Source organism: Oryx dammah, unplaced genomic scaffold, assembly GCF_014754425.2.
Source record: "Oryx dammah isolate SB20612 unplaced genomic scaffold, SCBI_Odam_1.1 HiC_scaffold_21, whole genome shotgun sequence".
NCBI classification, from domain to species: Eukaryota; Metazoa; Chordata; class Mammalia; order Artiodactyla; family Bovidae; genus Oryx; species Oryx dammah.
Window position 1 is genome coordinate 7439267 of NW_024070205.1, and position 15141 is coordinate 7454407.

Genomic DNA, 15141 nt, shown 5'->3' on the forward strand with positions numbered 1-15141 from the left:
TTTAATTAGAAGTAGTAGATGGTCCCTAGAACCACAAGACTAGGATTCTAATAGTTCTGGTGCAACTTCGGTAGGTGTGACATGGAACTGTACAAAGTTCAAATGCTCCCACTGAAGCGTTGGTAATAACAGAGCAAGTGAACACTGTTTTTAACGGCTCCTGTTTTATCTTAAATATTCAGGCAAATGCTGTGGTTTATAATTGACATTTTAACTTACTATTAGGAAAAAAGCATCTCTTTGTGTTTATTGAGTGGTTTTTAAGTAGCTCTGCATATATGCTGCATGTCTCTTGAGTTTTAAGTCCAGTTGCATTGTTTTTTCCTCTGTTTATTGAGATTATTACTTACATTAAAATGGGCCCATTTTAAATGTACAGTTTGATAAATTTTGGTAATTGTATACAAGGTGTAACCAACCCCATGATCCAGGTGGAGAAAAGTTACTTCACCTTTAAAAGTGTTCCATCCTGCTTTGCCCCAATTCGGTTTTGAGGCTCTTGATTTTTACTCCTTTCGCTATTATGACTCTCTGGGTGATTTAGGAAAGTCACTTTACCTCTCTGGATGTGTTTCTGCTCTTGGAACATGAAAAAATGTCGGAACAGATTTGTTACCAGGGCCCCTTGCAATACTTTCAGAAAATGAGCGGGTAGGGTAAGGGCAAGGATCTCAGCCTTGTGTCTCTTCTGTCCCCGTGTCAAGACATGCCACAGGCATGTCACAGGTCCCGGTGGGAAAAGCCTGTGGTCGCATCCGACAGACTTGGGCTTCCATCTCCTCGCTTGTCAGTGTGCATGTAACCTTTTGAAAGCGTCAGCTGTCTCATCTCCAATATCAGGTTTATTAACAAGTCGCATTTGTGTACTGTTATGAGGATGAATCGAGACGAGCCAGCACCCTTAAATGTTGGTTAGTACTCTTGCCTGGAAAATCCCATGGACCGAAGAGCCTGGTAGGCTGCAGTCCATGAGGTCGCTAAGAGTCGGACACGACTGAGCGACTTCACTTCCACTTTTCACTTTCATGCATTGGAGAAGGAAATGGCAACCCACTCCCGTATTCTTGCCTGGAGAATCCCAGGGACAGGGGAGCCTAGGTGGGCTGCCCTCTATGGGGTCGCACGGAGTCGGACACGACTGAAGCGACTTAGCAGCAGCAGCAGCAATATAAAGCACTGCATTCACCCATCTCCGCTACTACATGTTCACGCAGGCTGATTCTCACAACCACAAGAGATGCACAAAATACATCCATCCATTGACCTATCTGGGGAAGCCGGAGGCCCGCCTGCCTACTTTTGGCCTGTCTTCCTTTTACAGCCCAGAAGAGACGGGCATGCGAGCACGTGCTTCCAAAGAACGCCGCTAGAGGGCGAAACTGGAAACAGGAAGTTCCAACCCCTGTCGCACAAGCGCGACGTAAAGCGGGTCTGCTTTATGGTACGGCCCTGCCGCCGTAAAGCGCTGCCTGCGGTCGCGCGTGAATGGCTCGACAGGTCTACTTCCAGGCGTGAAGCTAGTGGAGGTGGGCGGACTTGCAGTGCTCGCCATGGGCAAACGTGGGAGCCGGAGCCAGAGCCAGCTGCTCGGCTCCCTGACTAAAAAGCAGAAGAAGCATCTTCGGGATTTCGGCGAGGAGCACCCCTTCTATGACAGGTGTGGAGGGGCGCGGCGGGACCCGCGCTGCCGGCCCCCTCTCCCAGAGGGAGCCCGCGTGTCCCGGCGTTGGGCCCGCGCGCGCCCCGGGGCCGTGACAGGGCGCCCCCGCCGCCCCGGCTGGGCGTCCTGGCGACTTCCCGCCCCAGACGGGGTGTTCTCCCGTCTGCCCGCCTTTCGTTGGGCCGGTCGCTTTCTGCCAGACTCCACACACCTTAAGTGGGGGCGTGTGTCGGGGGTTGGTTTTTGTATGGTCAGAGATTTTTCTGAGATCGTTTTGTTTTTTATGTTTTTAAAGATTTGCTTGGGGGCTACCCTGGTGGCTCAGACGGTAAAGAACCGCCGGCAATGCGCGAGACCCGGGTTCCATCCCTGGATCGGGAAGATTCCCTGGAGTAGGAAATGGCAACCCACTCTAGTACTCTTGCCTCAAAAATCCCGTGGACAGAGGAGCCTGGGGGCCTACAGTCCATGGGGTCGCAGAGTCGGACGCGACTGAGCGACTTCACGTTGGGGCCTTCAGCATCACCGGTCTATTCCGTGACCGTGAGGAAACTGATGTGTGGGTGGATGTGGGTTTCCTCTGTAAGTGTCCAGACTCTCAGTTATGGTCATAGCTCTTACCGGACACTTTGGGCCGCTTTATCAAAAAGTTAGCGGGACGGCCTAATTAAGAAACTTCCTAGAAAAGGGTAAACCCCAAGAGCTTTTATTTGCCAAACTTTCCTATCTTTCGGATAAGAGCTAGTTACTGGGTGGCTCTGGTATTTGTCCTGAGATCTTGTTAAACTTTTACATTTGTCGATTATCATCTGTTTGGCATTTTCTTGCAATCCTTGCCCAAGTGCATATGGAGTTTTTACATGACTATGGTTATAATGTATTTATAATGTATAGTTATACTGTATTTATGTTACAATATATTGCTAGTCTGCCATGCTTATTTAAAGTTGTATCATTAGACTTTTTCCTAATTGTTACATACCAGTAGTTAGAGTTTAACACTACCTGTTTCTTCTCAGGGTTTCCAGAAAGGAAGCAAAACCACAGACTTGTCAACTGGTAATGCTTTATACCTTCCTTATGATAGTTGATTCTGGGCTGTTACTTCTCTGAGATTATATATAATAATAAAGTTTGACTACATTTCCGCTCCTTCATTTTAGATGTAAGCTATTATTTTCATAATATTGCTTAGTTCTGAATGTGGATGTGTGTTTAAATTCCACTGTGATAACTAATACAGTACAGAGTTTGAAACTGTCCTGAGAGATTAGCATTTTAGAACTTGTTAAGGAGGCATCCCAGAGGGCTCTTAGTAAATCCTAAGAGGAAATATCTTGTATACTTAACATAAAATAGAGTGGGAAATCATCAAAGGTCTTAACTCATTAAAACAAACTTAGAAAAATTGCTACATTTTATTTTGTTGTTGTTGTTGCATTGTAGTTTTTTCTGTTGCTCCTTTAAAAGTGCCAAATGTCTGACACAGGTGAGATTGCCTTATAACCTAATGCTCAGTGTCTTTAGTCGGCTTTCTTCCCATATAGAAGATTAGCAGTTCAAAGAAGAGGAAGAGCTTTTAGAGGCATAGCTAGGCTCAGTTCAGTTCAGTTCAGTCGCTCAGTCGTGTCTGACTCTTTGTGACCCCATGAATCGCAGCGCGCCAGGCCTCCCTGTCCATCACCAACTCCCGGAGTTCACTCAGACTCATGTCCATCGAGTCAGTGATGCCATCCAGCCATCTCATCCTCTGTTGTCCCCTTCTCCTCCTGCCCCCGATCCCTGCCAGCGTCAGGGTCTTTTCCAATGAGTCAACTCTTCACATGAGGTGGCCAAAGTACTGGAGTTTCAGGTTTAGCATCATTCCTTCCAAAGAAATCCCAGGGCTGATCTCCTTTAGAATGGACTGGTTGGATCTCCTTGCAGTCCAAGGGACTCTCAAGAGTCTTCTCCAACACCACAGTTCAAAAGCATCAATTCTTTGGCGCTCAGCTTTCTTTACAGTCCAACTCTCACACCCATACATGACCACTGGAAAAATCATAGCCTTGACTAGACGGACCTTTGTTGGCAAAGTAATGTCTCTGCTTTTGAATATGCTATCTAGGTTGGTCATAACTTTTCTTCCAAGGAGTAAGCGTCTTTTAATTTCATGGCTGCAGTCACCATCTGCGGTGATTTTGGAGCCTAAAAAAATAAAGTCTGACACTGTTTCCACTGTTTCCCCATCTATTAAATAAATTTGGTGCAAGGTTTGGTTGAATAGATATTGCATATTTACAGAAAAGCTAATTTTAATTTAGAAAAACCTGATCTTGTTCCCCTGTGGACCTGATGATAGTGATGGGGTAGCCATGAGAACAGTATACTTCTTGTTTTTAAAATCCTTATTTTCCTTCCAGTCAGAGTCAGATACTTCAAGTTCTGAAAGTGAAGCAGAGAGTGAACCAGAACAAGTGTCTGGTTACCATCGATTACTTGCCACATTAAAGAATGTTTCCAAGGAAGAGGAGGAGGAGGAGGAAGAGGAAGAAGAAGACAGTGTTATGGATGAGACAGAAATGAATCTTGAAGATGGTGATAGTGACATCAGCGAGGAGGAAGCGATGGCAGCAGAGTCTACTGACATGCAGAGCAGTAAGTGTCTCTGGTGTGGGTCTAAGATCTTTGCTGGGACAACAGACAGATTGCCCCAGGGGTACGGTGCCTTGTGCTATATGAGCTGGGTGAAAGTACATGGATTCAAAGCAGAGATTCTTAACTTTGCTGGGCTTGGTGATAACTCTGAGGTCTGACAGAAAACACAGGACCCTCTGGCCATAAACATGGAGAAAAGACATTTTTGCTTATGATTTCGAGGACTTCAATCCTAGTCAAAGTTCCCCTGATTGGGAGGAAAGGGAGCATAATTCTGTTTTTGTAACAGTCTCAACTTACTAAAGAGATTACTGTCCCTCCCTTAGAGGAACTGTGTGTAATGGAAGGTAGACATGAAATATACAAAACATTTCAAGCAGCACATCTGGATGGAACAGATAGATATAAGGTGGTGAAGAGATGCAAAGTGGTCACATGCTGCCAGGGTAAGTGAGGGAAGGCTTCAGAGAAGAGCTGGGATTGAAAACCTAAAGGGACTCTGCCTCACTGAGACGTCTAGGTGACTTTTTCATTTAACTTTAAAATCAACTTTATTGAGGCCTGATTTACATACAGAAAAGTATACCCATTTCAAGTATGTAATTCAGTAAGTTTTAACAAATGTGTATGTCTGTATTACCACCACCAAAGTCGAGATACAGAATGTTTCCAATACCTACAAAAAGTTTTCCGGTCCTTCTGCAGTCAGCTTCCCAGGCTGGCATCAGGCAACCACGGACCAGCTTTCTTTCACTATGTATTAGTTTTGTCTTTTTTAGAAATTCTTACGAATGCGAGCATACCAGAAGTAGCCTTTTGTGTCTGGCTTCTTTGGCTTCTCATGTTTTTGTGACCATCCGTGCAGTTCATATTAGTAATTCACTTCTTTTTGTTGCTAGAGTAGTAGTCCATTGTCTGAATATGTCTGTGTAGCCTTTTATACCCTACTATCTTAATACCTATTTGCCTGACTATTGTTTTCTATACTTTAAGGTGTCACACACCAGTCTTAGTGTTTTAATTCATCATTTGTACTGGTATAAATAAATCATTGTCTTAGACTTAGGGATTTCTTCTTTAATTTTGTTGCTTTTTCAGCTTGCTTTCATGTTTTGGGTTTTTACAGATGAAAAGTTTTTCGTTTTTTTTTTTAATTGTAAAAGTAATATATATTTACTGTAAAAGTTTAAGAGGATAATATAATGTAGTTCACCTGTATTTGCACCACCTTGAGATGAACACCTTTACCATTGTATATAACCTTCCAGATTACTTTTTTATGAATATATGAGTGAATACAAGTCTATACATATATTTGTGAGTATGGTCTCATACATTCCTGTAACTTCCTTTTCTTTGTTAATAATATAATGTTTGTAACTGTGGATTCACATTAGCTTAATCACAGAGTATTCCATTGTGAATACTGTGAGATAATTAGTACACCATCAATAGAAATGATGAAATAATTTTTCCAGTTATTTGTTATGATTATTGCTGCTTTGAACATCCTTACGTGTACTGGGTCAACAGTCCAGCGTAATCTTGAAACTTCTGTCTTCAAACCTGAGTTGGCTTAATGATGGCAGTGAGCGTCAGTGTCAATATAGGCTGAGGAATTCGATTTCATTTGTCAACAGAAGTGTAATTGTATTCAAAAGCGTAGTAAATAATTTTATAAAATGTTTCCCAAAATTGCAGGTGTGGCCTCACCTGCTGACCCTGAGGGAAAAGACGGGCATGGGCCACCCGGCACATCAGAGGAGTCCCCCGAGGAGTTTACAGACGCAAAACATGAGTCACTCTTCAGCCTAGAAACCAATTTTCTCGAAGAGGAAAGTGGCGGTGACCCTTCTCCGAAAGCATCACAAGGTCAGAGACTGGTGTACATTGTTTGAATTCACCTGGTGCTAGGTAGGGGCTGCTGCTGCTGCTGCTGCTAAGTCGCTTTAGTCGTGTCCAACTCTGTGCGACCCTGTAGATGGCAGTCCACCAGGCTCCCCTGTCCCTGGGATTCTCTAGGCAAGAACACTGGAGTGAGTTGCCATTTCTCCAGTGCATGAAAGTGAAAAGTGAAAGTGAATTCGCTTAGTTGTGTCTGACTCTTAGTGACCCCTGGACTGCAGCCTACTAGTCTCCTCCGTCCGTGGGGTTTTCCAGGCAAGAGTACTGGAGTGGGGTGCCATCGCCTTCTCCAGGTAGGGGCTAATGCATGTTAAATCTCCTGATACTGGAATGGACAGTGATAAAAACAGATAATTTAGCAGCTAGATGTAGAGCTGGGAGGAAATGTTTCTCCAAGGTATTTTCTGTTTTTTGGGGCTTAGGCCTTGTTGGGAGTGGGAGGGTGTTCAGGAGAACAGACAGTTGAAGAATGATAGCAGGGAAGACCAGTTCCCCAGACCTGACATTCCCACAGCTGGGGTCAGGGGAAGATCTCTGATTTCTTTTCCTCAAGCAGAGAAGGAGGAGAATAGTACTTTGCATTTGTCTCTCTACCCATCACTTCTCAATTCCTGTAAGCAGCAATTTTACAGGTTTGTGAGTCCTGAAAGTGGCTGATCTAGTTGGTCCTTATTACCAGGGAGCACCTGGGAAGCCAGCACGCTCCACCTCATCCGCTTAGTCTCTCTCCGCCTCTTGACTGCCCTATGGTTGTGGCAGTCTCTTGGACAAGGCCTGCCTGTGCAAGGCTGAGGTGGGTCTCTGCCATCTCTCGGGGTCTGTATCTCTGCGTGTGCCTGGATGGGCAAGTCAGCTTGGTCTCAGTCCCGCGTCCTGACTGCCCTTTTTGGTCCCAGTGCCATTCTTCAACCAGGTCTGCCACTGAAGTTGAAATTTTAGTCCTCATTTGGCTGTTAGCTCTTCTGGAGAAGAGGGAGAAATAGCAGGTAGAATTTGGACACGAATCCCATTCTGAACTTAAAAAAACCCTTATGTTTCATAAGGAGGCTTATCGTAAAGTTTCTCTGGTGGTTTTGCCTGTATAGATATATTAGCACCTTGAATTCTTGTTTCCTGTCGTTCACCCTTGTCTTAGGTTTTGTTGTTAGGGGCATTGCATTTGAGGCTTTACTGCCTGGGTCCTGAATAGGTCGTTGAACTTTGCTTCTGAAATGGGTGGGACTGGAGGAGAAGACTGGTGCCAGCATGGAGCACTGAGGACGACCCTGAGTGCAGGTGGGGCTGTTTGAGCCTTTGTTCACCTCGGTTGAGTGTTGGGCATGTATGGATGTCTTCAGTGCAAGTTAAATCAGACATGAAACCTGCCCTCAGGGATCTTGAGGTCTAATTAGATGAGGTAGGACATACACTTCTGTGTTGGGGTGGATGGTGGGGGTCTTGAGAGTGATGACTGTCTGTAGGGGACCAGAGATGGCCTCTTCGTGGAGCCAGCCCTGTGCCTGACACAGGAACCTCTTGGGAAATAGTTGTTTACTATGAGTCAGGGATAACACTGAACTAATCCTGTTTGGATATATGAAAATGAGGTGAAGGAGAGGATAGAATTTTCAGTTAAAGGAAGGAAAAACACAGTGGCAGAAGAATTTGAGAGCCATGTCATTCAAAAATTACATTGGAGAAGTAGGTTAGAGGTGTATGTTGATTTTCAGACTGAGAATTTTCTTCAAAGGTTTTTGAGCTCGGAAATAACGTGATTAAAGAAATGCTTTAGGGAAATGAACGTGTCAGAAACTTTTACGCCCTGGCCTGGGATAAATGATGGGGGAAGTAGATGGGGAAGAAAGTTGAGTTAATGTCATGAAGAACAGCATGTCATTAAAAGGGGAGACTGAGAAATCGCTGTCCTTTGCTCTAACTGTTCTCATCTTTATTTCTGGATTAGATCCATTTGTACAGCATGTGAACACAAAACTGAAAGAAAAAGAAATCCAGGCTGTTGCCACAAACCCCAGAACTACCCACCAGCTAAAAGTAAGCATCGTTCCATCATCACAGTCACAAACGGGGAGAAGCAGCGATCTTGGGTTCTAGTGATCTCCCTAAATGTGTGATCCACACCAGTGGCAGATGACTTGGGGAGCAGGACATAGGAAGGCTGGAAGAGCCTGTGTGTGCGCTCACTCGCTCAGTCACGTCCGACTCTACGACCCTGTGGACTGTAGCCCGCCAGGCTCCGTGTTCGTTGGAATTTTTGTTGAGATCGTTCTTACAGGTGTGGTTGTAGGAAATAATGCAAAGATACCCATGTTCTCTATGCCTGGCTCACCCCCGTGGGACGTCCTGCAGAACTATAGTTCAGTATCACAGTTAGGAAATTTCCATTGATCCAATCTCCTCGTCTTGTTCAGGTTTCCTTGCTTTTGCTCCTGTTTTATGTGTGTTACTTAGTTCTGCACTGATTTATCACATGTGTAGGTTCCCATTTCCACCACTACAGCCAACGGACAGAGCATTTCCAGCTCTGTAAAGATCCCTCCTCTTCTCTGGAGCTGTTTTATGACCGTACCTACCTCCCTTCCCCTTGGTAATAACCACTAATGTGTTCTCCATTTCTGTCATCTTGTTATCTCAAACGTGTTCTAGAAATACAGTGATAAAAATTGGCTTTTTTCACTCAGCACAGTTCCCTGGAAATTCATCCTACTTGTTGGCATATCTTTAGTAGTTAATTCTTTTTTATTGCAGAGGTCATCCTTTATTGCTAAGATCAGCAGTTTCGTTAGAGTGCAAACATCCCTGCCCTCCCCACCCCCCAGAAAAAAAATCTCAAACAAAAACAAAAACTTTGTTCAAAAAAAAAAAACCTTGCTCCATGCCCAGGTAAATTTGGAAAACTCTGGGTTAAACAAAGTGGAAGAGTCCTTGTTACAGGACTCAGCAGAACCTTCATATCTATTCTGCTGTGAGTCTCCCTGAGGGGGATTAGGTTTTGTAGTGTTTTCAAAGTTACTTGACCATTGGGTACCTGTACCTTTTTTTTTGTCTAGAATAAATTTTTACTTCCTACAGTGTGGTCCACAGCACAGTCTGTGACCCACTGATTGAGTGAAGAGCTCACAAGTTTTCTAAAGTCATAAACCTTGGGCTCTAACCCTTAGCTCTGTTCTCTCCTGTTTGTTTGAATCCTGTAACCTCTGAATCTCAGCATTTCCTAAACAGTAAGAAGAGCATTATAGCGTTTACCTTGCACAGTTGTTGTGAGGGTTAAGTGAGAGAATCTGTAAGTCATCAAAGGCCGTTGTAAGTTATGAAGTTCTGTATGAATGTAAGGTACTGTCATTCATTTCTAACTTCTTGATTCTTTCTCCCTCAGTGGCCCATCCTGGGCCAGGTTGTCTTTTCATCCAAGTTTCAGAAGTTGGAAACCTTTAAACCCCCAAAGGACATTGACTTAAAGTCAGTTCATCTTCAAAAGCCCCTGGAATCCACCTGGATCAAGACCAACAGCCAATTCCTCTCTGGTCCCCAGAAATCAAGTAGCCCCTTCACACCCCTCCAGAAAGAGCTCTTCTTAATTATGAATTCTTACCGGGACCTGTTCTACCCAGAAAGGACCGCCCTGAAGAACGGGGAAGAGATCCGCCACGTGTACTGCCTACATGTAATAAATCACGTCCTCAAAGCCAATGCCCAGGTGCTTGCCAACAACAGCAGACGCCGAAGCCAGAAACTTGGGGTGGGTGACGATGACGACTTCAGGGACCAAGGGCTGACAAGGCCCAAGGTGAGTGGCCCCAGAACTTTGCCCTTAAGGAGGCTGTAAGGCACCACCATAGAGGCCCTGGCACTTCGCAGGCTCAGGTCCTTTAATGCTTGGAGCAAAGAACAAGTCCAGGACTGTGCGTATTAGCCGGCTGATACTAGAGTAGTGCTGCAGACAGCTCAGTGGGCTGGCTCTAACAGTGGCTCCCCCTGGAAACTTGAGTAGGAGGCTCCTCCATGATAATTCTCCTGCAAGATAAACCCTGATCCTCTGTGGAAGTAGCTCTCCACTGTAAATCTCTTCTTTGTGACTGTCAGAGCTGAATGCGTCCTTAAAGAACTCTTTATTCGATCCCTACATGTTACATCTGTGGACACAGACCTAGATTCATAAAGTGAAGTGAAGTGAAGCCGCTCAGTCGTGTCCAACCCTTTGCGACCCCATGGACTGCAGCCTACCAGGCTCCTCCGTCCATGGGATTTTCCAGGCAAGAGTACTGGAGTGGGGTGCCATTGCCTTCTCCAGGGGATCTTCCCGACCCAGGGATCAAACCCTGGTCTCCCACATTGTAGGCAGACACTTTACCATCTGAGCCACCAGGGAAGTTACCAAGGGCCTTGCTAAAGAGAACCAGGGAGAGTAGGACGGACAGGACTAAACCAAGGATTCTCTTCACTAAGCCACGTAAATATGTAAACCTTCGAAAACAAAACCCCTATTTTCCCACTGTATCATTATTGCAACTTAGAGTGATGATTACATTTATGGGGGCTCATAGGCTTAAGCACCAGTGGATTGAGGGCTTACACGGAAACTGTCTTCTGACTTGCTACATTTCTCATGATGTCAAGTAGCTAGATACTGTACCTCCCACCCCCACCCCCCTTCACCCATGTCTCTGTATTGAAGAAGCCTCCTCTTCTTAGATACTTCTCATTGAGTTTAGTAGGATTCTCGGCTATTAAGATGACGTGGCTCTTAAGAGATTTCTTAGTGCAGCCCTCTTGTTCGACAGCTGGGGAAAACCACTAGACTCTTACTTAGTGTCCCAGCAGGACAGGAACTTGGCCCTCTTCAAGAGTGACCGGTCATTCCCGTGTTGTACCAGACTGAGTCCCTGTACCCCTCTGGCTGTGCCGGTTGCCCTTCTGGGAAACGACCTCAGGATCTTGAACATCAGGATAAAAAGGTTATCTGTTTAGAACTGCAGAACAGAGTATGAGATAGAGCACCCGAATGAAGCAATTTAGAATTTGGTGAATTGCCAGAGCTGACTGGGGTTATTTCCATTGGTTGTGTGGTTTACACAAGAGTTGAGTTGTTTAGTCAGTAAGCCATGTCTAACTCTTTTGTGTCCCCTTGGACTGTAGTCCGCCAGGCTCCTCTGTCCATGGGATTCCCCAGGCAAGAATATTGTGGTGGGTTGCCATTTCCTCCTCCAAGGGACCTTCCCAAGTCAGGGATTGAACCCATGACCCCTGTATTGCAGGCAGATTCTTTACCATTGAGTCACCAGGGAAGCCTTAGCCAAGTGTAGTTAGGAAAAAAACCCAGGTACACAAGGGTAGTTAGAAATTATTTGTTAAGCATCTTCTGTTTTTGTTTTTGTTTTTTTTTTTCTCAACAATTAATACTAAGCATCTTTGGAAATGTTTGGAAAACTGAACCCTCTATTTCCCATTGAAATATGATCTTACTTTAGAAATACTTTATCATTATTTCTGAAAAGTACCAGGAAATGTACTAGAGAAGTAATGATAGATTATTTGTTCTCTACCAATACATCTAATTCATTTATTCAGCATATTCCTTGGCTCTTATGAATATCAATGCTGAACTAGTTCTGTAGGAGACAGAAATGAGTAACATTTCTTGTCCTCAGAGAGCTTTGTCTGTTTATGTCCTTGGGCTTTTGCTGGTGGATACCTCTGTTAAAGGCATTGAGTTACCCTAAAAGGTATTTCCACATTCTGCTTGAGAATGTCCCCCAGGGCCCATGAGATTGAAGTCCATAGGACACTGCTGTGGGTCTGAAAGATACTCAGCCTGCAGTACTGAGCCAGGCCCTGTATAACGGATGTGACCCCTGGCCCGGGGCTGCGGAACAGGGGACTCGTCAGCTCCAGGTCCCCAGCGGGCTCTCCTGGAGCTGCCCTCCCTCCCGCACGCCCCTCCAAGGCTGCCCACCTCTCCCTTGACAGGTGCTGATTGTGGTGCCATTCCGGGAAGCTGCTTTGCGGGTGGTGCAGCTCTTCATCAGCCTCCTGGAGGGCGACACCAAGAAGAAAATCATTGTCAGCAACAAAAAGAGGTTTAATGGAGAGTACGGTTCCGATCCCGAGGAGAGACCACCCAACCTGAAGAGGCCTGAGGACTATGAAGCTGTGTTTGTCGGAAACATCGATGACCACTTCAGGATCGGTAATTCCTCCTTGTCCAGACTGAGACCCCGAGAGACCTGGGGTGTGAGGTGCACATACCTGGGAGCTAGAAGCCTGGAATTAGACATTCTCTCGGAGGGTCACTGGTAGACTCCTGGCAGAACCAGTGCATTTGAGACATCTCTTCTGCTAGGGGAGAGCCTTGTCTTGGCTAATTGGGTGGACGCTTGGCTAATGAAATGGAGCGTCTCCAAAGGCATATGTGAAGAGCATATGTACATGTATAATAGATGTCCCCGCTCACCCATAGCTCGTCAGTGCTGCAGGAGTCCTGAGGGAGTGGGAGGTGAAGGGGCAGAGTGCGGCAGTCCGGGGAGGATGAGTACCTGAAGGGCCTGTGCCTAGTGGACTCCCTGCCGGCCTGCCTTAGGGAGCTGTCTCTACTCCGGACTTCCTGACCCCCACCCAGCTTTTCACGTGTGTGCTTGTCGCATCCAGCTCCCATGTATTTGGTTGGTTGTACATTGAAAAAGTTCTTGAAGACTATTTACTGTCACATATGCTCATTTATTAATTATTTAGCGTCTACTATGTTAAGCACTGTAAAGTAGCTGGGGATATAGGATTAGAAGGATTAAAAGTTACTGTTAAGGAATTCCAGCCTAAAGGCAAATCGGACAGTATGAGATAGAAGATGTGTTATGGTTAGAGGATGCAGTGGCTGTTTTAAACATTTAAAGCAAACATCCCTACTCAAAGTGGACACAGGACTGTTTGGGAAGATCTGCTGATGGATGTACTGTCTGTACTAAGTTGAAACCCAAATAGGATTTAGCCAGTTACGAAGTAGGGAGATCTGAGTGGAGGAAAAAGTTTCAGACAGGAAACTGCAGAGGCATCAGGATGAATAAGCAGCATGACCTTGGACACAGAGGCTTCAGCACAGCTGGAGCGTGAGGTTGCAGGGGCTGAGAGTTGATGTTAAGTGTTAAACATGTGCAGGTGGCCAGCAAGCAGCTGATGAATCACTTTTTTTAATTGATGTATAACTGACGTGCTAGTTTCAGATGTACAACATAGTGGTTCAGTGTCTATGTACCTTACAAACTGATCACAACAATAAGTATAGTTACCATTTGTTGCCATACAGAGTTAATACAGTATTACTGACTATATTCTCCTTTGGCATACGTTGGATCCTTTTCATATGTTGGATACGTTGGTGGCCGGTTCACTTGATAACTGAATGTGTTGTACCTCTTGATCACCCCCCATGCATGTTGCCCACCCTCCAACCCCCGCCCCCATTTTCTGGCAGCCACTGGTCTGTTCTCTGTATCTGTCAGTCTAGTTTTTTGTTTTGTTTCTTAGATCCACATCTAAGAGATATCATATGGTATTGATACTTGTCTTTATCTGACTTATTTCACTTATGGTGATACCTTCAAGGTCCATCCTTGTTACAGATGGCAAGATTTCATTCATTTATGGCTGAGTAATATTCCTCTGTGTGTGTGTGTGTTTGTGTGTATCTGTATACCACAGCTTTATCTATTCATCTACCTACGGACTCTTAGGCTGCGTCCATACCTTGGCTACTATAAATATTGCAGTGAGCAGAGGAGTGCATGTATCTTTTGGAATCAGTGGTTTTGTTTCCTTTGCATCAGTACCCAGAAGTGGGATTGCTCAGTTGTGCCATGGTTCTGTTTTTTTTCTTTCTTGGTGATGGTCCTATTTTCCATTTTTGAGGAACCTCTGTACTGTCCTCCATAGTGGCTGCACCAGTTTACATTCTCATTAACCATGCAAGGGTTCCCTTTTCTCCACATCCTTGCCAGCACTTGTTATTTCTTGTCTTTTTGATAAAACCTATTCTGACAGGTGTGAGGTAATATTTCATTGTGTTTCTCTGTGCTTTGGTTTATTCAAATGTAAAATGAGGATAATACCAACTTACATGATGGCTATAAGAATTCTGTAACTCCAGTGTCACAGTTTATTAGATTATTTCATTTTGGTCATCGCACTTACTAGCCAGCTGATACATTATTTGTTGTTTTTTTTTTTTTTAATTGAAGTATGGTTGATCTACAGTGTTGTGCTGATTTCTGCTGTACAGGAAAAGTGACTCAGTTATATATACATTCTTTTCAATATTCTTTTCCTTTATGGCTTATCCCAGGAGATTGGATTATAGTTCCTTGGGCTATGCCTGAGGACCTTGTTGTCCATCCACTTTAAATGTAACGGTTGGCATCGGCTAACTGCAGACCTCCAGTCCTTCCCTCCCCCTTCCCCCTCAGCAGCCGCAAGTCCGTTCTCTGTGCCTGTGAGTCTCTTTCTGTTTGGTAAACAGCTTCATTTGTGCCTTATTTTAGTCTGCACATATAAGTGAGACCATATGGTATTTGCCTTTCTCTTTCTGACTTTCTTCATTCTTCACTTAGTGTGATAATCTCCGGTTGTATTCATGTTGCTGCAAATGGCATTCGTTTGTTCTGTTCATGACTGAGTAGTATTCCATCACACACACACACACACACACACTCACACACACACACACACTCACACACACTCACACACACACACTCACACACACACACCCCCCCCCGCATCTTCATTATTTATTCTTCTGTTGATGGATATTTAGCTTGTTTCCATGTCTTGGCTGTTGTGAATATAGGGGTATGTGTGTCTTTTTGAATTATAGTTTTGGCCAGGTATATCCCCAGGAGTAAGATTACTGGATCATGTGGTAATTCTGAGGTTTTCTGAGGAACCTCCATTCTGTT

At 44.8% G+C, this 15141-nt stretch overlaps 1 protein-coding gene across 2 annotated transcripts in view; it reads left to right on the forward strand.

The window, feature by feature from the left end:
* Positions 1-1451: 1451 nt before the first annotated feature.
* The window catches only part of UTP25 (UTP25 small subunit processor component), a 29007-nt gene continuing 15317 nt past the window's right edge, over positions 1452-15141 (forward strand). The window contains exons 1-7 of one of the 2 annotated variants that reach the window (XM_040263094.1): positions 1463-1657; positions 2680-2719; positions 4063-4297; positions 5999-6169; positions 8145-8233; positions 9576-9986; positions 12167-12386. In XM_040263094.1, the coding sequence (XP_040119028.1) occupies positions 1551-1657; positions 2680-2719; positions 4063-4297; positions 5999-6169; positions 8145-8233; positions 9576-9986; positions 12167-12386 (1273 nt within the window). In that variant the 5' untranslated portion in view covers positions 1463-1550. Of the gene's footprint in view, positions 1658-2679; positions 2720-4062; positions 4298-5998; positions 6170-8144; positions 8234-9575; positions 9987-12166; positions 12387-15141 lie in introns of both variants that reach the window. The other variant, XM_040263095.1, reaches the window with a different exon arrangement.